Here is a 21,082-nt window from a genome sequence, read left to right on the forward strand (position 1 = left end):
CTGCAAGGAGATGAGAGGCCAAGATTCAGCGATCAAGTGATGATTCATGAGCTGTCTGCTCCACAGTGAGCTGCAAGTTAAAGCAGTGGGGGGGGCTTTGGGGGCTTAAATTTGAAATGCTTTTTCAAATCAGATCTATCACTTCTTTTTTTGCATGAAAAATATATTCTCATCTCTTACAGTACGTGCAAACCACACCAAAAATGGGCATTCGCTTTACACACTGTAACTATCCGCTGAAATGGTTTCTGTCAGCCACACAAGGACGCATACGTTTGTGTGTGTAGGATTAGTCCCTCAGCTGCCTCTTTTAACAGCTCAGGACATTGGTGTGCAGCCCTACCGGGGCAACACCTCTCATCATCTCCTTCCTTTGGGACCCAGAGCAAATAAAAAAGAAATCAGACTGTCAAACAATCTAAGGTTAATCTGGTTAGTAATGGTGAACTACACAGTGGAAACACAGCTGTCACAGCCCCACACACTTTATTACTTTATTTGTAATCCTTGCTAATTGGTTAATATGTTGAATTCAACACGAAGAATCAACGTTTCCAGTGATAGAATTTAGGGGTATAAATAATAATCATTTTGCATTGATGCATCAATCCAACAGCCGACGATAGGATGCATCGACACGTCCGCAAGAGTATTGATTCGTGTTTGTTTTTTTCTATTTTGATCCATTTGCTCCTGGATGTAATTTTGAGTCCCGTTCTGCAGTGGCGCTAAACCTATTTTGCCCTCCTACCTCACTTCCTTTAGCCACTTCCCTATTCCCGCTTGCACACACACACTCGCGTAAACAGTAGACAAACCACACATGGCGGATTTGTGCGTATCGAAAATAACCGAATCGTTGGGTCAGGAAACTGATACTGAATCGAATCGCAGTGATGGCTGTGATTTACATCCCTAATAGAATGTGGTAATATGGTGCCGCTGAGTTTGACTAGATTAGCATTGGTTTATGTAAAGACCACAGTGATGGGCTAAGCCTAATAAATATCTTTCATAATGGACATCAGATCCAAAACGCAGAAAACAGTTCAGGTGAGAGAAGAACAGCTTTACTTTATCATATGTTGTATAACATTGGATAATGGTAGTTTGCTCTGGTTTATGTATGAATGCAGCACAAACATGGAGGGACAGCAGAGATAGAGGAACATGCCAGAATGAGGAGAGAGAGATGGAACAAGAAGCGGATTAGAAATTGTAGTTCAATAGGTCTTCACGTGTCTTGCTTTTCATGTTCCTGCAAATACGGTATTGTTCTGCATAAGACATTCAGACTCTGGCCTACTTCTTACTTGCATCCTTTCAGACCATCAATTATTACTCTAGCAATGAGGAGTTAACAATGATTAAATGTGTAATAAGTCTTAACAAAGAGGTTGAATGCAGGGATAACGTCTTACTTTTCTGGTCTACCAAATCTCCTTCATTATATTGAAATATTTTGTGGACTTAGTCCCTGGTAATGAGTATGTCTAGCTCTGCCCCTGAGTTAAAGAGAGAATGCAGTTGCCTTCCTCACTGCTTTTGCTGTCACACTGCAGTCACACGGCGAAGTGTTGATGTGCTGCCACAAGGAATAAAGATAAACAAGTGTTTCAATATATATGACAGCTTCAGCATGTGTTATTTTATCTGCTGCTCTGTTTGTTTTGGCCGCTGCATTACATCACCAGGCTTCTGTTTCCAGAACGTCCTGCGTTTTTACTGAGACTGCCGCTTTGCATTTAAAGACTTTATATTCACCTCAATAATTAAAATGAGATTCTACAATAAAAAGGAGAAAGTTGCAGGACTACTACAAAAGCATAGAGCTAAGAACCTCTCTGGATGTTCCCTCTGCTCAGTTTTCTTATATTCAACTCACCTCAAAGGTTTTCCCAAATGATTTGTTCTACCGCTGCAAAGATTGCAAAATAAGTCATTTGATTTTCTTGGAAAAGGTTTATTTTCCCTTGATTTGAACAGATAAGAAGACGATTTGCCAATGGAATAAGAGGATTTACATTTTAAAAAGGAAAAACCCACCCCATTAGCTTAGTTCAAGGACATAATATCTAATTATCTATTCTAAAAAGGGAAAAAAAAGCTAATTATGTTAGAGATCGTCCCATTTATCTGCTCAAATTAAGGGCAAATACATTTATTTGATTTTTATTTTATTTGTTTACTTATTTTTTATTATCAGTTTGACTGAATGGCTTATTATGTTTATGATCAACCATTTTGGTTTGATTTTTTTGTTTTCTGGCATTGATCGCTTCTTTTCTATATGTTCTTATTTGAGTCCACGATACCATTTACTGAAACAAGGTTCCAGAGCTTTTCGTAGAGAAAAAAACGCCCACAGCATTTCACATCCCCTATTGTACTGTAGAAAGAGGGTGATGAATTTGTTGCATTCTTCTCTCTATGAGTTATGACCTTGTAACCCTGGTAAACTTTGGTCACAGTCAGCGTTTTTTTTTTTTTTCAAATATCATCCCTGCTCTAGTTATGTTTCCAAAACGTCCAAACTGAAGCTTCCTGCCAAAAAGCGGAATTATTTAATCTAAAAAAAGCACGTTAGGCCCCAGTGAATTTCAGTGCAGCTATTTATGAATTATACAGGAGTCCATGTTGTCACGTCACTTGAAGCAGCCGCAGGCTTGAATCAGCTGTCTTGCATAGGGTCAAGTCGACTTTACAGCCTAAGGGAGCTTTGTAGCCATAACATATGCTTTGCGCTGCAAGCCAGCAGCAGATTTACAAGCATAAACTCCAAAATCATTTGTAACTGTAAGAGTTAGAGAATTAAATGTATAAGTGAAATTTTAATGGGTTTGTTCAGCTAAGAATAGGATCACTGACTTGGTGACTTGCTCTGCTATTATTGCTTTGAAAAGAATATTTGACACTGATTTTTGTTTTAATTACAGGCTTTTTAGGTTATTAATGCCCCAGCTTGTGATATTTAAATGACCAGAGGGAACTTAAAGGTTTTTCTTTGTTTTGTTTTTCTGTAAAAAGTTCATAAAACCTCAGAACAGAATTAAGCCCACATCACCACAAACCTTCCACCGTACTTGCCAATTACTGAGACCAACTATGTTGATGAAGCAAACACTCCAAGTGGTTTTGGTATGGGGGACTACTGAAGTATGCCCCCTGCGGATTGAAAAATACAATTTTGCACCCGAGTGAGTTTATTGAATAAACAAGAGAGATAATCATAGCGGCACTTTAATTCTAAAATTCTTGCAAAACTGAGAAAAGACAGACATCACCCACATCTGATCTGCCCTGTTCTAAACTAACAAGGATGCGCTTTAATACTTTCACGTAGCAGAAGACGTCATAAACAACTCAGTCCTTGGGAACGGGGGCCGCTGATGCTGGGAGACAAGAAAAGAGGCACATCTTTAAGAGGGAATGTGTTGCTGCATAAATGCCACAAATGCCTCACAGTGGACATTTTGATGGAAAATAACCTGATTTAAACATAGTAAATAAACATATGATAACCAGAGAACTGAGTTTCTTTTAACATCCTGATCTGAAACTTGATGTTAAAAATATATATGAGAGAATGTTCCTTTTCCAGGTGAATCATCTAAATAAATGGTCCTCCTAATTGTCAATCATTCTGGTGATATGTTTAGGTCAGGCTGTCATACGTCAGGTTTGCTTACAGATTTTCACTTACCGGTGGTTAGTCTGACATAGAGGAAAAATAACAAATCTTCTTTTGGAAAGTAAGCTTGCATGAGCAATGCAAACAGAGCGTGCACAGGAAGAAATTAGCTAGTGCATGCTCTCGCACGAGTTTAATAGGCATTCCCTCTGGGGAGTGGGTAGAGGGTTGTGCATGTGCATTTTTTTTCTAAAGTGGAGAGGGCGGGTCTTTTTAAAAATTGTCTAAAATCCTCCACTATCTTTAAAAAAGGTCAACCAATCTGAATGTTAACTAAAGAATAGGATGGTGAATCTAAGATTTCAATTAACACACTAACTTTCCAAGTTCCCTGACATGGGATGTACCATCTCACCCTCCAGGTTAGAATGGCAAACAAAAGCATGACTGCCCTGGAATAAACAATATCAGACATCACCGCACCATGCTCAGACCCTTCACTAATCAGCTGCTACCACATAACCATGAGTGTCACTATAGCAGCAGTTCAGGCATTGATTAATTTTTCCTGGTGAGGGGCTAAATTTAAACCCCTTGACTGTTTTAACTTTGACTAAGGCACAATGGAAGACCAACATTCAGGTGTCAAGCATTTCATTGTGTAAAAGACTTGAGAAATGTTAAACCAGACGCAATATTCACACATTAGCAGATCTGGACTTTTTGAGAAGTTTATGATCAGATAAAACAAAAGGTGAAGTAGGCTGGAGAAAAAGCTTGCAAACCAGCGAACACCAGATCAGCTGTGAAGTACGGAGGAGACAGCATGATGCAGGGAGTTTTACTGCAGGATTGATGGCATAACCAGGAAGTATTAATCTTTGAAATTAGCAGTGACCCCAATCGTTACAGGCAAATTTGTCACAGCAGCTTAATGGTACGTTCTTGCCTAAACACTTATTGTGTCCGACGAATTTAGCCACCATTGTTCATACTTGACCCACAATTGATTATGGGAAATGAAGGGATACTGGTAGTGTAAACTGATAAAGACTTTAAGAACAGACCCGATTCTAAAATGTACACCATACAAGTCTGATTTTGAACAATTGACAAATTATGCAGCTTTAAGAAAGCAAATCTAGGAAATTCAAAGAAAATCTAAATGTCCAGAGGTAAAATTAAATTCTGAGGGAAAACATTCAACCTCATTTTTGGCTTTAAGACAGGAGATTCCACATGTAAAATCCATAGTTGAGAAACCAAACCAGACAGAGGAAGTCTACAATAGAGCTTTATTTCAAACAACTTTCTCTGCAAGCTACTGTAACAAACTCAGGAGAAAAAAAAAAAAAAAAAGCCAACAGGTACACCTCTATTTACACCGATGTCTGATGTGCACCCACACCTCATTAATTGGGGGCAAATGTCAAATCGGACATGAGGCAGTCAAGCTTTTTACACAGAACCATGCTAACTCCAGGACACAACACATGGCCCATGAGAAACTGAGCAGGGACAGTGCAAGGCTGACCACAGCAGTTTGCACCAAGTCTACACTCTGCTCCTACATTTCTAAACAAATTATTTGAGCTCAATACATTAAGAGGCATTGGCTGATGCTCCTAAGTGCCTTTTTTTTTTTTTTTAAGTTTAGCAGGAGAGACTTTCCGTAAACATTTTAAGAAAACTGCAGTGTTCCGTCCTCGTACAAAAACAGCCGTTACAGGGTAAACAAATTTCATTTTAAACCGTGAAAACAAGACAGGTTTCAAATATGGGTAGATTGTAAATTTTATTGGAAAACAAAATATACAACTTGGAATGGATTGTTTTAGGCATGACCAGAGGTCATACAAAAAGAAAAAAAAAGAAAGAAAGAAAAGAGGAAAGTAAAAGTAGTGAGTAAAACATTAAAAAGCATGTTAAGATTAGTCATTTTCCAATAAAGAACAGCAGATACAAAAGAGTTTGTACGAGTACCAAGGAGATACACCCGTGTCATAATTTTGCAGTAGTGCAATGCTGAGAGATTTCATGTACTTTGTCCATAGTCCATGCAGAGTTTTAACTCCGCTACATTGCTTCCATGCCAACAGTGTTGCCAAGTGACAACCAGGTGATAGGTCTCCTACGTTGCCAGGTAAGGAGGGGCCGAAGATCTCCGGCTCCCAGAGGCCTCCACGGGCTCCTGGTTGTATGGCCATTCCGTCACTCCAAAACACCATGACAGCAAAAGAAAGGGACATGGGGACATGAGCTTATGCAGTTTACATGCAGTTCCTTTGGACAGCAGAGGGGGCAGGGACGAATGGGGGGCTATTAAGATTTTACAGATAAATTACACAAAGAAAAAAGGCAAATTTATATAGAAATCTGTACAAGGCCATCACTTCGCCGTCATCATTTGTACGAACTCTGCAGAGAGAATGAAAAATTCAAGTTAAAGTTAAGAACACGTTTTTTAGAGGAAAAAAAAAAAAAATAAAATCTATATACACTAAAAGCCAGGATTATTTCTAACTACAAACCTTCATAGTTGACTTGTCCATCTCCATCAATATCTGCTTCTCTGATCATCTCATCCACTTCCTCATCAGTTAGTTTCTCTCCAAGGTTCGTCATCACATGGCGCAGCTCAGCAGCACTGATGTATCCATTTCCATCCTAAAAATTGGGTCAGTTACTGAGTGCTTGTTTTAAAAATCTATACTATAACTACCCTTTTAAGTGCTTACCTTGTCAAAGACACGGAATGCTTCTCTGATCTCCTCCTCGCTGTCTGTGTCCTTCATCTTTCTGGCCATCATGGTTAGAAACTCAGGGAAGTCTATCGTTCCATTTCCTAATAAAAGCCCAAGCAAGTGTTAGATCTAGATCAGGAACATTTGGGAACAGCAGGAGTGTTTAAAGACCAATTCTCACCATCGGCATCCACTTCGTTGATCATGTCCTGCAGCTCTGCCTCTGTAGGGTTCTGGCCCAGAGAGCGCATCACTGTGCCCAGCTCTTTAGTGGTGATGGTGCCATCTCCATCCTTATCAAAGAGCGAAAAGGCCTCCTTGAACTCTAAAGACAGAAAAGGAAAAAATATATAAAAATAAAATAATCAACCCATTAGATGCAACAATATATCAGCTCAATTTGATTCGAGTTCTTAGAGACTACACCCAGCTAAAACTCAAGGACTGTCATCAAAACAGCACACAGGTGCACCTCTATTTATATTCCCAGTGGATGAGTTTCTGGTTAAACAGCTTCCATGAGCTCAAACATCAGGATACAGACAGGCCATCAAAGTGACTGACAGCACTGAGCCATGAGGGACCAGAAACAATGGCATGCTTATAGATGAGGCCAATGGGTAATAAAGGTGGCATGCTGCAGATGGCTGGAGTAAAACAACAAACATCAAGTAAAGGTGTCCTGCAATAAATGGATGCTTTGACTCCAAACAATGAGAATCGCTTTAGCAACTGGTTACAACAATGCTAATAACCCAGCTTTTTAGGCCATGCAAATATACTGCTCCATAAAGCTTTACACAAGCCATCCATGAGGAAAACAGCTGTTACAGCCAGATTACTTTAGATCATAACCATGCTTGAAAGCAAGGAGTTGGCACCTGTAGTAAGAATTTAAGACATCCAAGTCCCAGCTCAGCAATTCATATGCAGTAAACCCTAACTGCTACCACAGTGCATTATAGTGTTCCATAGGCCCAGTGTAAAGGACCCAGCATGTAAAGTGATGAGTGCCAACACACCAGGAGAGCAGGGCTCCTCCAGATTACATCACATAATTCAGCAGCCATGAAAATGCAAAGTTTTTAGTGAGGGAGTCCTTCAGCAATCCACAGACAGCAAGCAACAGCGGTTTCTTTCATTCCAGTTTTATGACCAGCAGGCTGCCCTGTGCAATGCCTTAAAAGGCAAAAGTATAAATCCACTGCACCAGATTAGTCCTTAATGGAAGCCACAGAAGCAAGTTATGAGGAGGAAGATCAATGCAGCCATATCTTACCAGCAATTTGCTCTTCTGTTAGTTGGTCAGCCTGAAAAAAAAAACAAAAAAAAAAACACATCATTAGAATGCCAGCTAGATGAATCATAAAACCTTTAGATTTTTCACACTTTCAGAATACCAAGTACTTTGATTTGTGAAACATTTTATCAAATTTTAAAATTCCTGTATGTTCTATATAGAGAAAAAAAAGCTATAGAAATCAATTTAAACATCCAGGTAAAACTGAAAATGGTTAATTGGATTGCAAAGCAGTTTACATTGAAGATACAAATTTTGGACAAAAAATATTTTACAGAAAGGAAACAAAACAATTTAGATTTGGAAAAAAAACACTTAAAAGTGTGGGGTGGGAAGAGTCCATGTGTGAGGCATTAAATGCCAACTATATATGTATACCTGACAAAAAAAAAAGGTTAAAAAAATGTTTTAAAGTAATCATTAGATTTGAGGTTTAAAATATGTTTTGGGTGCATTTCAGCTAATTCAGATAGATCAGATAAATTAAATTGCAGGGAAAAACATGAAATGGGACTGAAACATAGCCCACAGAATTCATTAAAACCAAATGAGACAGTACTTCCTTTAAGTGTTGAATATGCTGCAGGTTTTATAGTTCCCACAAGTTAAAAAGCCAATTGCATCTGAGCCTGAATAAGGTTAATACTTTGTTTTACTCATAACGATGCAAATGAAAGAAGAGCTAAAGAAAGTGGACGCAGATCGCAAAAAAGAAAACGACCCAAAGGGGAAGCAGTTGCGTTTACATCCTTTTTAGATAATAGGAAGCGACACTAATAGGAAACGTTGTTCAGCACATTACCCCCGATGCTGGAGCTGCTTTAATGATTGAATGACGCCACACAATTAATGGATAATTATTTGGCGGTAAAAGCTAGCTAGGAAGAGCTGTAGCTGGCTAGCAACCATTATATGCCGGCTTAGCCTCACATCACTTTTAGCACGACGAAAAACTTCCTTCATGCCAGTGAACCCATTCATAAGTAAAAAGACAGATAATATATACATTTTCGATTTACTTATAAGTGAAATACGGAACGTTTCCCTGTCACCAGTGCTGCTTTTAAGCTTCAGCAGCACTGAGAGGCAAACAACGCCCATGATGCCGAAACACTCCCATTACAATCATACGTTATTCCCATCGGCTCGTAACATTAACTATACATAACATTTATGTATAGTTATCGTTTTAATGGAAAGCACGCGTGCAAGACAGTTAGCAATGAAAAGTGAAACATAAAATACAGAAATAGCGTTATGTTTAAGCTGCTACGGTCGTTCTCTGGTTTTATTAGTGTCGTATTCAAAAGCTGGATAAAAGATTACATGTCAAGTCAATGCTCTTACCATCTCAGCGTGGGATCAACTGCTAGTTCACCACAAACTCCGTTTGGGGGGGAAAAAATATCCAAAAATCACCACTAACAACCAGAGTGAGAAACAAGAACCACTATGAGCACACTGAGAGGGAGACGACTGGGCTCGCATTTAAGGGGTGTCTTAAACTCCTCCTTCTCCAGAAATCCCTCCGCCAAATTCCTATATGTCCGGTTATTAGAAAATAGCACTTCACCACATAGCCTTTATGAAGGAGAATAAAAACACACAATACTAACAAAAATAAAATTTCTGTGGTTGTATTAACGTCGTAACAAAACGTCTCTCTACGTTTAGCTGATGGACTAAATATTTGCGTAGGAATACTTTCTGCTACTGAGTGGCTAGGCACAAACGTAGCGGAAAGAAATCGCGCTCTCTGATTGGTCGGTTTGTACCTGCAATGCGTCACTCCCATGGTCTGCGCTGCCGCTGCATCTTGTCTACAGACGTCCAGGCAGTGCCATAGAGGCACACCAGACAAGCTTGTTGCACAGTGCTCTGTTGCGTCCTTTTCCTCACTTTAGTGATTATCTATGACAGTTTTCTAATCTTACTTTCTCTAGTTTTGCTATGATGAAATTTATGCCGTTTTAGAAAGTTAACACAACTGAAAAAGTTCTGAAAAAAGTTTTAATCACTTCAAAACTTATTTTGTATCAGAGCAAACCAGTTTGGGCATAGTAGATATATCAGCATGTGCTTGCACATGATACATAAAAAGCTATTTCAAACTGATACAAGTGTTGCTGCAGGTTTCTGGGTCTAATTATGCTGCTTGGTGGTTAATATCCTGATCGCTCCATACCTGATAGTTCACCCGTACTTCTACTGTTTGCCTGGCTCTATGAAAAACTGTTGATGCATATAAATAATCTAATAAGAAATATGTGTCAGTATGCCTTTCTTTCACAGTGAAATCATAGAACACAGAATGTGAAAAATTCAATAGTTGTTTCTGTATTTGCCACAGATGCCTTAACCTAACCCAACTTTTCTGAAGGAAATGTTATTCATTTTCTTTTTAATATGTTTTTGTCATATTTTTTTGTCAAATCATTTAATTCCTGATGTTACAGCACAAAAGTCTAGATCTTTTACAAAGGCCAGATAAACTGTTGCATGTGTTCGCTGTACCCAGTAGTGTGTGAATTCCAGGGGTATCCTGATACAACTTTTTCATTTACGATGCACCTCTGATATTACAGGTTTGAAAGTGACCGGATAACATTGTATTGGGAGGATATGGATCCAATAGGATATTAGCACAAATATTAAATGCTTTTATTACTTATTTTGTACTTTAGAATGTTAGAAAAGCCCTGATCAAGTGATATCACTAAAACAGGGAACAGAGATAACAAAAAAAGGTATTAGAACAACTGACCAATGTAATATTCACCAATTGGTTATAGAAACTTTAAACAAAAGTTTTTCTATCGGCATGACAATACTGGAAATTTTAGGATGTAGCCCAATATAATCCAATAACATGTTTTGGCTAATATTTGACCGATATTATTTTTAATTTAGATTTTTTGAAATTCTTCAGAAACAGCTAAGAATAGCACATCGAGTGTAGCTACATCATTTGCATTAGTTGATATATTTTATATATTCTTTCTTCTTACAAGATCAGCTCTTAATTGTTGATCAAGAGCTCCATATGTCCACATTAGCCAAAAGACCAGATACAGTTTAAAGGTGAAGTAAAAATAATACAAAGGTGCCTTCCCTTTAATTTCACTGTTTTAGGTAACAGAGTTCAACTGAATGATCTGATCAATAAATGATAATTAATTATCACGATTAAGAATAGAAAAGCTCACAAGAGATTACCTCCTTACATAACTGAAAATAAATAAACCCAGAATAAAAAAGCTATATGCTAAAAACTTACTTGATCCCATACTGTAGTTCGTTAGCCTGTGAAGCTTCTAGTAGCAAATGTCTCTTAGCAGTTCAATTCAATTCAGTTTATTTCTATAGCGCCAATTTACAACACATGTCATCTCAAGGCACTTTCCAGTTCACCAGATCATACAGTCAAATTGATTCAAAGTTTTCTATCTAAGGAAAACCTGTTTATTGCATTGACTCAAATGCAATCCCTCCACTAAGCATGCTTGTAGCGACAGTGGAGAAGAAAAACTCCCTTTTCCAGCAGAACCAGGCTCAGCAGTAACTTCTTAAATCCCAATGTCAAGTCTGTGGAGGTGGTCTTTATTAAACTGTACAGTACTTAACAACCAAGAGCAGTTTATATTAAAATTAATGACCTCATGGTGCTTTTTTTCCAACAACTGCAAATAAGGAGTAAATAATAAGTAAATTGTTCCAAACGTCTTATTATACACAAAAACTGCTAAATTTAAATTGTCCCTCTTATATTCTCCTTTGATAGTTTCTCCTTTACCCTTGCAAATGATGCCAACATGTTTATTCTTATGACTGTGACTCTTAATCGTTCCACATGCCAACCAAGGCGTGTAGTCTTGCATGAGAACCTGATTATTATTATTTTTTTTTTCCTTTTATTAATCATATGAACAATTTCAGGGTTAGACTTTGGGGTGAATATCCCTTCCCAAAAAGCATTTTCTTTCTCCTATTAGGAAAATAAACCTCTTGCCATTGATCTTTAAAGAGGTGGAAATGGTTTTAAAACTCTTCCCAGATTGATGGGTGGGAAAAATTACTTTACCAGCATATTTAACCACCTCAGCATTGGGTTGACACACATTCTGCATGCTCCAGAAAAGCAAACCTTGAGATTTCCTTGCGGTTTCATGGGGGCCGTGTCAAATAGTAAATTAAGGATACATGAATAGCAGCATCTCAAAGCTTCCCAAAATAAAACCAAATAATAAGCAAAAGTTGACTTTATTAAAAGATTAAAGTAATAAAAAAAGGTCTGTTTTATGACTCTTTACCTTGAAAGAGGGCGTTTTCCTGTGGCTGTATGATGAAAGTGAATAAATATTGGACTGAAGGGAAACCTCAGAGTTATTACATGATCATCAACAAAACTCAAACAAAGTCTCTATGATGTTAGATCCCCAAATAACATTAATAACATTCTAAGGTTTTATTTTTAATGTTATATGTAATTAGTTAATCTTTAAGTCATGTTTAAGACTGATTCGTGTGGGAGAGCATATACTGAGCATTGAATCTATCACTGCCATGTTTCCTTCTTATCAGCCCTTGTATAATAACTGTCCCACATTATACATTCTTATCAGGTTGTGCCCAACCTAGATCACATTTACAGTCACCCATTTTAATTTGTGTGCCGTAGGGTTCAAAGGCCGATTTAGCCAAGCAAAGAAAAAGGCTGATGTCACTTCCTGAAGTCACTTCCCCTACTTCTCTGTGGGCATTCCTCACACCTATAACTGAGTACCTTTCAGTTGATTTCAGTCTGGGCCAATCAACAACACATATTAATATAGGGCCTTATTAATCACATTAGACCAACCATAGACAATATGTATTTGAGTGTATACTTTTAAAATCTGATTCAGTTTTAATATTATGCAATCCAGCTCAGGTTTTATTGGTACAAAATGATCTAAAAAAAGTCAAAACAACTGCAAGCTCGTGCAAGCACAAGGCAGCAGTAGGAAGGAATGACTCCCCTTTAAATGGAAGCACTGCAGTTAGTACTTTTTCCTTCACAAAAAGGCAAGTGCAGGTCAGGTAACTTTTTTTGAAGGCAGCAGATGAGAGTACAGTGCGTGGCACAACTGCACATTATGATGCTAACCCACAAAGAAATAATTCTATATATAGGAGGGTGGAGCTATGTGTGCCTAAGTGGGAAGTGAGGACTTTGAGAGATTAAGTGCTGGTGACAAATATGAGAAGATGTTTGCCCGTGTAACTGAAATACAGAGTCTACATAACTAATGAATGAGGGGTTTGTAATGCACCTGCCAGATCCCTGCCTGGTGAGGGGATCGGTTTTCGTGGAAGACAATGGCTGTTGTCTGTTTCCCTGGGCATATCAAGCTAGAAGTGAAAAGACCTTTGCATTGTTTCAGTGTGCACATGGAGACCTGCATGTGTTTGCTTTCCAGGGCGTGTTTGATAATCTGCATGATTGATCGCATCGGCCTAGAGGGAGGAGTCACGCTCATCCACATGAAAATAGGTATTAAATATGTCATTGCTTTTTCCACTAAATATGTTTCTAATCAGGATATTGACATGAACAAAGGTGATCCCCGCTTAAAAAATTAATCAAAACAATTAGTTCCATGAATTCTGGCATAGTGGGAAAGCAGGAAGAAACTAATCTGCAAAAAAGCACAGAAAGGCGAGAAACTAGCAATCGTGTTCCCTGTCAGTGCCAGTTAATATTATCTAGCTTAGTCCCGACTGAAGGTCTATTAAAAGGTTTCTTATTTTTGAGGCATGGCACAAGAAGCAGGTCAGGTTAGGTAAAAGCATAAGGCTGTCTTTATCACCTTAAAACATCCTGGTATCACTGATTACAAATATATATTTTTAGACTTCCGACTCTTCCATTCAGCAGCGTTGGGAACACTATCCAGAAGTAGGAGTGACTTTACAGTATTTCACCATTAACTAGCCACGAGCAGGTATCTCTCACACGATTTTTGAAAAAGACAGTGAAAAAACTGCGTTCCAAGTCTCCGAACTGCAAAAACAATAGTTATTGTATCCAGACACCAACATCTATATGCTGAATCATGCTCAAGTTTGATTAAAGATAAAGAGATTAGTCAGTCAACTGGGAATAAAATTACATCAATCTCAACCAATAGTGAAGTTAGTGGTGGGAACATCATGGTCTGGGGCTGCTTTTTAGCATGTGCAACTAGCAGGCTTCAATTGGATGGAAGAATGGGCGAATAGATATTTATGGGGAGAATGTGAAGATTCAGTGAGAAAATGACCCCAAAGTACATCTCAACTGGTCTCAGAGAAAGCAATAATCATTCACTGTGCCTTCCTACTTTGCCTCAGATAACTTAATGTTTTGACCTATATATTTCTACCTGTTTGCATGTGGAAAGTATTTAGGTTTTTCTTGCCATCTGCTGTAAATTTTATATCAATAGCCTCATTGAAGATGTATTTACTGAGAAGGCAACATGTCTAATACGTATTTCCTCAATGTACCTTGACCAGATTATGATAAGAATTCAGAACAAGCAGCATTACGTCCCGGCCAATGGAAAAAAAAAAAAAAAGTTTATGACCTGCAGCAAACCGTTCCCAGTCAGCAGGAAGGGTTTTACAGCCCTGCAATAAGACCATTAGCCATACAGAGTCCAACAGCAGGATCTGGCTTGCTTACCTGTCCCTGAGAAAATACTTGTATTCCAAAATTGCGCCACGATTAAGAAAAGATTAATGGCTTTAAATCAGATAAGAGGATTTGGTTGGGTCTGCAGTTCCCTGCCTCTTTCAATCATGTTATGATGAAACAGATACACTGTTGAGCATGGACTTACTTTCCTCTCTAACAAATGTGTTTCTGTTTGTTGGGCCTGCCACAAAGTCCTCAAGTGTTTCTAAACTTGCACGTGTTTTTATTGTTTGTGTGGAGAAACATGGCTGTCAAACAAAGTCCCTGCTGTTGCTCTTTGATTGCCTTCTATTCATTTCTGCTATCCTCACTCTTTCTGCCTCTCTCTCTCCAACTGTCTAAAACTGTCCTTCTTGCCTGCTCTCCCTTTCCCTCACTGGCGTTCCTCCAGCCTGTCTGCTGCAGTCGGTGCGGAGCAGGAGTTCAAACACTGCAGCCTTCATCAGCACATGAGCTGCTGCTTCTTGGAACCTTCTAGAAATCTGATGATTTCATCCTCGTTAAACACCGGAGACACCGGTGTCACCAGATCTCTCTTCTATTTCAAAAAATGTCCCCTATACAGATGAACAGGGTTAGTCACTAAACAGTTCTAAGGAAAACAGTAATAAAGAGCTTCAGAAGTACTGTTGAAGTGAGTACTGCTACTTGTGTGCAAATTGCATTAATCAGTAAATAACAATAAAGAAAAAGTAGATCTAGGTTTGCCACCCTTGACCCTTCGTTGGACCATGTGGGCCAGGCCTGTCTCTGCACAGGCGAGGATCTGCAGGGCAGCATCCCTCTCAGATGATCTCATTCTGCAGGGGTCAGTGGGCTCGCTGCATGCTGCAGCCACTTCAGATCAAAGCTGCAGAGCAGGTGCCTTTTCAGATGTGTACGCAGGCTTGTGGGCCAGAGGCTGCGAGAGTGCTGCGTCTCTGCTAAAACCCATCTCATGATAAACAAGTCTAATTGATCTCCCTCAATAGAAAGCCTCAGCTATGACACCTGCTGACTAGACAAGAAACTGCAGGGAGTTGGAACAGAGAAAACCAGAAAAGAGTTGCTTCAACTGCAGGTATTGATGTCATTATTTTGAAGAAGTTATAGTTTATATCAAATAATATCTGAAAATTAAATGTGGTTATTTTAATCAGAGCAGGGAGGATGCATTCACAGTCAACTCTTACTTACACACAATTATGACAGTAAATCAAATCACCCTGGATAAATAAAGGAAAAGTACAAAAAATAAAATGAACTGTGCATTTCATTTTGAGCTGATGAGACAATTGAGCTGACTTTAAAGCCAATTTTACTGTATTTAAATCAAAGTGCAATGGAGGATTTGTGATGCTGTGATCCCTCCTCTCTTCCAAAGACACAGGATAATGAACCATGTTAATTAGCAGTAAATACTTATTGAGTATTTATCTCTTCCTGCAAAATGAAAATCGGGTGTTAATTAGTTATTTGGCAAAAGGTCCAAAAGGTGGTGAAAATCCCACAGAAACAATTCAGACACAATTCAACTGTCTACCTTTGGTTATCTCACTATCAGAGTGCAAAAAAAAAATTTGAGGATTCCGATTCTTCTCTCAATAAATACACATCAATTTTAAAATGGTGGGATTGTGTTATTGTAATGAAAGATTAAACATCTATGATGGCCACTGTAGTAGAATTAAGTCATAAACTAACCGATTTCACTGTTATATGCAAAGTATGGATAAGAACAGGATTCATAGGCCTGAAAACATCTTGAAATTAAATACATTGGGTTCTAGGTCCCTCATATTCTTTACTTTTGACAGATTGATTTTAGAAATTAAAAGATGATTGAGCCTTACATAGTTAACAGTAAAGAGATAAAATCATTGTCTCCTTCCAATCCATTGCTTTGGCTCAATGCTTATCCTCTTTCGGCTTGATCCTTATTCTCCCAACGTCACTGAGATGACATTGACGTTTGGAAAACAACGTTCAACCTTTGTTGCAATTTATTTTGCAAATTATCTCCAAAGAAACACATTTTTATAGAAGTATTTTTATTATCATTTTTCTAAGATATTTCCTTTTCTTCTTGCAAGGCTGCTCCCTGCTACAAACTATGTTATGGTAAATGAACTAGAATGTTAAGCAATGGAAAATAATTCAACTGTTTGATTTTGAACTGTACATTTATATTCTTTTTAGAAACCAGTGGCACTTTTTTATGGACTGAAGCACAATAGATTTTGCTTTAAATGTTATAGTTGGTCAGCTGTTTACTGGAAGATAAAAAGCAGTGCAGTGTTTTACTTTTAATTAACATTTTCTGTCAAGACATGAAGGACTTCTTGCTTTAGCTGCATGGGGGGGGATTCTATCTGAGCCGCTGCCGGGGCATGACATCGTCTAGGACTCGAGGGCTGCAGTGACTCATGTACTGCAGGGCCGGGTCAGCGTAGTTGAAGGGTGGGGGGTTGTACTGCTGTTGGATGTGGTCTGGCATCAAATGAGGGAGGCTGCAAAAAACAAATCATAATACAACAGTAAAAATAACGACCTACAGTGGATCTCAAAAGTCTACAAAACTCTTCCACGCTGTTTTTTTCTTTTTTTTATGTGAAATAAAAAATCATGATACATCAGTACAATATAGCTAATTGAACTAAATTAATAAAACTAAATTATAAACAGGGAATGAATAATAAAAATAAAAGCTAGGTGCTTGTGTGCAGATTCAGTGTTGTTCCACAGCCATAGTAAGCCTTGGGAAAGTGAATCATTTCTGACCACACATATTTTCTGTCAGATTTCGTTTTGGACTCTCCTTTAGCAATTTCCAACACATATCTTTTTACTCTGGGTCATGTCATTTTGTTTGCTGATGATTAGCATTTTTGTAACTAGAAAACCTAATCCTTCTTCTTGCCTATCTTTCTAGTAGAGAGCTAATGGTTTCGGATCCAAACTGATTGGTTCTGGTAATTAATGCTGTAAAAGGATGCACACATAGACCTTTTGCAGTAATTTAAAGGAATAATAACTGCAACTGTGGATCTACTCCTGTGTCTGTGGATCTGTTCCTCCTAAGGGGATTGACCATCAGACCATCAGACCCGTATGTATGAGGAGAGTAGGAATATGTTTCGAGATGTCCCTATGGGTGTAAGATTGTGAATGTGACTGCATGGATGTGAATTTGTCTTTGTCTATTTGTCAGGTTGAGTGTTTGCCTCCCCCGTACCTACTGGAACATTGTAGGCCCGAAGTATAAGCAGGGCCTGTCTCGTTCTCATTCATATTTTCCCCATCAGTGACTGATTTTCTCTACATGTGGGGTTGGGTACTTCAGTGGATGCTGTCACATTCCTGGTGGCTGCCTGGTTCTCTTGGCCCTGTGGGATCCCAACTGGGGGGAGGTGTGCCCCGAGGCCTCAGACTCCCTGGCTCTCATCTGGGTGACTGGAGCTCATGGGCTTGCCGCCATGGCCTTGTGGGACCTTGGCACTATAGCATCTAGGGTCGTGCCCTTCAGGTACTGAGCCTCTTTGGGGTTTGACACCTTGGAGGTCAGGCTCCGGGTGCTCCCGGCTGCCCAGAGCCTTATATTGCCCTCCTTTTGTCCCTGTGATCAGGGGTGCTTTTGGTTATCTGGACCTCAGGTTGCCTCTTTATCAATCATGGGCCCTGTAGGACGAGTCTGGGGCCCCCCACACCTGCTATTAAGCATATTTTCCTTCTGAATAAGCTTTGTAAATCCTTTATACACGAGCACGGCCATGCATACATACCAAATGGATTTGGTTCCTGGAGTTCACAAATACACATTAATACTAAGTATTAAGCTGCAGCTACAGATATCTACCACCCTGATTAATATTGTGCAATCACCATCGGTTTTGCTCTCGACGCACACAGATATCTAAAGAATACCTGCTGCTCTTGAAATTCTTTTAATGTTTACTTTGGTTCTCTGTTTTCTTCTTTTTCTTGTTTTTTTTTTTATCTCTATTTTCTCTATTTTCTCTCCTTCTCATCTCATACAGATGTGGAAGACAGATACAAACTTCTAAGAGTTTTCTTTGTATATCCCTGCAATTTGGGCTACATCTTTTATTTGCACCATGGTATTAATTTCTACCCCTTTAAATAAAAAGTATTTTGCTTCCATGAAGTTTAAATCTCTTGGGTGTGTTTACTGCTGCCTATATTGCACATACAGTAAACAAAATTAATAGTAATTTTAGTTATGTTTATGTAAATGTGTGGATGATCAACAGTGACTCATGCATATTCAAGCATTTTCTAGCCTAGATATACAGAGTTGAAAGATGCTGAAATCTGGGGCTAAAGCTGATTAAAAACATGAAGCTCACATCTGAATAATTTTCCAGACCCACTGCAGAATTATTTGCAGTTAAAACTTACTGCATTCTATATTATTACAACTGTTCTCTTTTTAAGTATGTATATCCCTTCTGATAATGAGGCAGAGACCTGCTGCTTAATCATCCTATGAATAACAAACTAAACACAAACAAAAAACAACGTGTTGAATGATTTCTTGCAATGATTATTTGTTTGGTGTTTGGTGAGAGTTTCCCCAGAAAAAGTGATAACAGATCTAAGGAAGCCTAACAGAAGCTCTGTGAATGGTGATTTAAATCATATCTGCTCTATTGTATAAAATAGCTCGAAGGCTTTAGGTGATTTTATCATAAAACCATGTAATCCAAGAATCTATTTTTACTCTTTGTTGAAAGAAACATAGAGTTAATGTTTTTCTGGCTTTTGTTTTTCCCCTCACTAATCTAACATGATCCGACAATGCTGATGCAGACAGCATTGTTACATTATAGTCTGGCTGAGTGAAAGCAGAAAAAGGAGGCCAGTCATCAAGGGGATTAAGTGTCTCTATGGCCCACTAACACCTGGTCCAGATGCCATACATCTGCCCTCATACAAGTGCACACTTTGCAGCTAAGGACAAATCCACATAATAAAAGACAATGTTATACCAAAAATATAGTCAAGAATTGATTCTCTAATGGACTGTTTTGTATTTTGGGGAATTTAATGACGAAACCCATTCGCTGTGATTTTCAAACTGGGTAAGGTCAACTGCTCCTAAGAATAGGGATCAATCTGGATCATCTTATAACTTAGTTCACTAAGTGAAAAGATAATCATACACCAAAATCAGTTGCTTACATGTCCTGGCAGACTGGTTTCCTTCATTCAGGCATATTGAAACCCTAAACTGGGCTAATTTTAGCAAAAATAAAAAAAGAATCAGATAACTTAAACTAAAGTTAGATAATACATATGTTTCTAAAATCTAATTTTTGTTTTGAATTTGGCAGTGGTAACAAAGAACATAAACTAAAGATCACAATTATAATTTTGATTATAAATACCAAAAAAAACCTACATTTAAAAAACTTAAAATACTACCAGCACAGAGTAACAGCTGAGACCAGTGAAGGCAGAGGGCTGGAAGAGTTAAGCAAGAGCAGAACAGAAAGAGACATAGGGACACACTCTAACAGAGTGTATACACTAAAGTAAAACAGCAGACTAGAAGTAGGAGGATAAACTAATAAGAAAAGTACCTAAAATAATGGATATAGGGAATGATTTGAAAAATACCGAAACCTAAGTCAGAAATGCACACAAACATAAAATCAAAACACAAAAACACCAGGAGACAGTGACAATGAAAGGGTTAAACCAATTTAAAATAAACTTATTTTAGAATTATTTGGCCAAAATAAGAAAAACAAAAATAACCCAAACCAAAAAATAAACAGAATAAGATAATATAGAATCAGAATGAATTATTGTTAGAAAACTTAGCTTAGAATAAATTAGAGAAAGTGAAGCTACTTTAGGTCAAAGTGAAGCAAGTAGAAGATGCTAAAATTAATTTATTAAACATTTGTTTTAAAATTGAACATAATAAAATCAAAGACAGTATAGGCAAGTTATGCCACACAATATTTGTGAATTCAATCTAAATGAGGTTTAACTAATACACACAAAGATAAGCTAAGCTACCTTTTATATAAATTACTCATCAATGGAAAATAATACAAAATAAGATTAGATAATTACGCTATGCTAACGTAAACGAACTTAAAGTAAGTTAAACTAAACTGTAAAAAGAATAATTTAGCTGGAATGTAGCAGCTGCTTCAGCTAAACTAAGTTGTCAAGTTAAAATACATGGAAGCTGAGGCGATTATTTTACTATATACATGTAACTGTGGTTTATTCTTCTCAGCTTGAAGGCAAATTAAGTTTCCATCCATATGTTATCTTTGTCATTACTCTGTTTTACCCAGTAATGTGTCCATAAATAACCTTCTGTGGTGTAAAAGTAAAGTTTCATAACTCACACAAAAGCTGTTAGTAGGAAGTGTTTTGTCTAATATAGTAATAGAGTGGGCAGTTTTCCTCCAACTGAGAAATTAAATGAGGAGGATGGTGCTGCAGCAGCAGAACAGAATGCAGGATTTACAGCCTTCAAGTTCCTGGAAAGGATCGTTCCTATAGGTTAATTTAACCACTGTAGCCTTGACGTACAGTTGTGAATTGATCTGTGTTTGTGTGTCATTCTTCACAGCTATTTATTCTCTGGTGCTGTGCATGAACCTTATCTTACCCTACCCTAAGGATCTTATGATCCACTTAAAAAAAGGGTTTATATCCAGTCGTTT

General features: G+C 38.1%; 2 protein-coding genes across 3 annotated transcripts in view; both read right to left on the reverse strand.

Moving 5' to 3' along the window:
- Positions 1–5,407: 5,407 nt before the first annotated feature.
- Positions 5,408–9,167, reverse strand: LOC107084023 (calmodulin). 2 transcript variants are annotated; one of them, XM_015373659.1, is made up of 6 exons: positions 9,023–9,167; positions 7,655–7,685; positions 6,557–6,700; positions 6,370–6,476; positions 6,163–6,298; positions 6,021–6,049 (listed from the first exon to the last, which is right to left on the reverse strand). In XM_015373659.1, exons 1-6 carry the CDS (start codon positions 9,023–9,025, stop codon positions 6,021–6,023), a joined length of 450 nt encoding a protein of 149 aa, XP_015229145.1. In that variant the 5' UTR covers positions 9,026–9,167. The 2 variants fall into 2 exon arrangements, with proteins under 2 accessions (XP_015229144.1, XP_015229145.1); XM_015373658.1 differs by lacking the exon at positions 9,023–9,167 and having other exon boundaries at positions 5,408–6,049; positions 7,655–7,733.
- A 6,360-nt stretch (positions 9,168–15,527) lies between these two features.
- LOC107084005 (fibrillin-1-like) overlaps positions 15,528–21,082 on the reverse strand; it is a 32,137-nt gene continuing 26,582 nt past the window's right edge. The window contains exon 25 of the mRNA XM_015373631.1: positions 15,528–16,882. Within this exon, the coding sequence (XP_015229117.1) occupies positions 16,741–16,882 (142 nt within the window). The 3' untranslated portion in view covers positions 15,528–16,740. The remainder of the gene's footprint in view (positions 16,883–21,082) is intronic.

This window comes from Cyprinodon variegatus, unplaced genomic scaffold (assembly GCF_000732505.1).
Source record: "Cyprinodon variegatus isolate N-32 unplaced genomic scaffold, C_variegatus-1.0 Scaffold90, whole genome shotgun sequence".
NCBI classification, from domain to species: Eukaryota; Metazoa; Chordata; class Actinopteri; order Cyprinodontiformes; family Cyprinodontidae; genus Cyprinodon; species Cyprinodon variegatus.

Coding starts and splice junctions, on each gene's coding strand:
- LOC107084023 (XM_015373658.1), bottom strand. CDS start 7,718: ATGATGTGTTTTTTTTTTTGTTTTTTTTTTCAGGCTGACCAACTAACA. Junction 6,701..7,654: donor AACAGAAGAGCAAATTGCTG/GTAAGATATGGC, acceptor TTCTGTCTTTAG/AGTTCAAGGAGGCCTTTTCG. Junction 6,477..6,556: donor CAACGAAGTGGATGCCGATG/GTGAGAATTGGT, acceptor GGCTTTTATTAG/GAAATGGAACGATAGACTTC.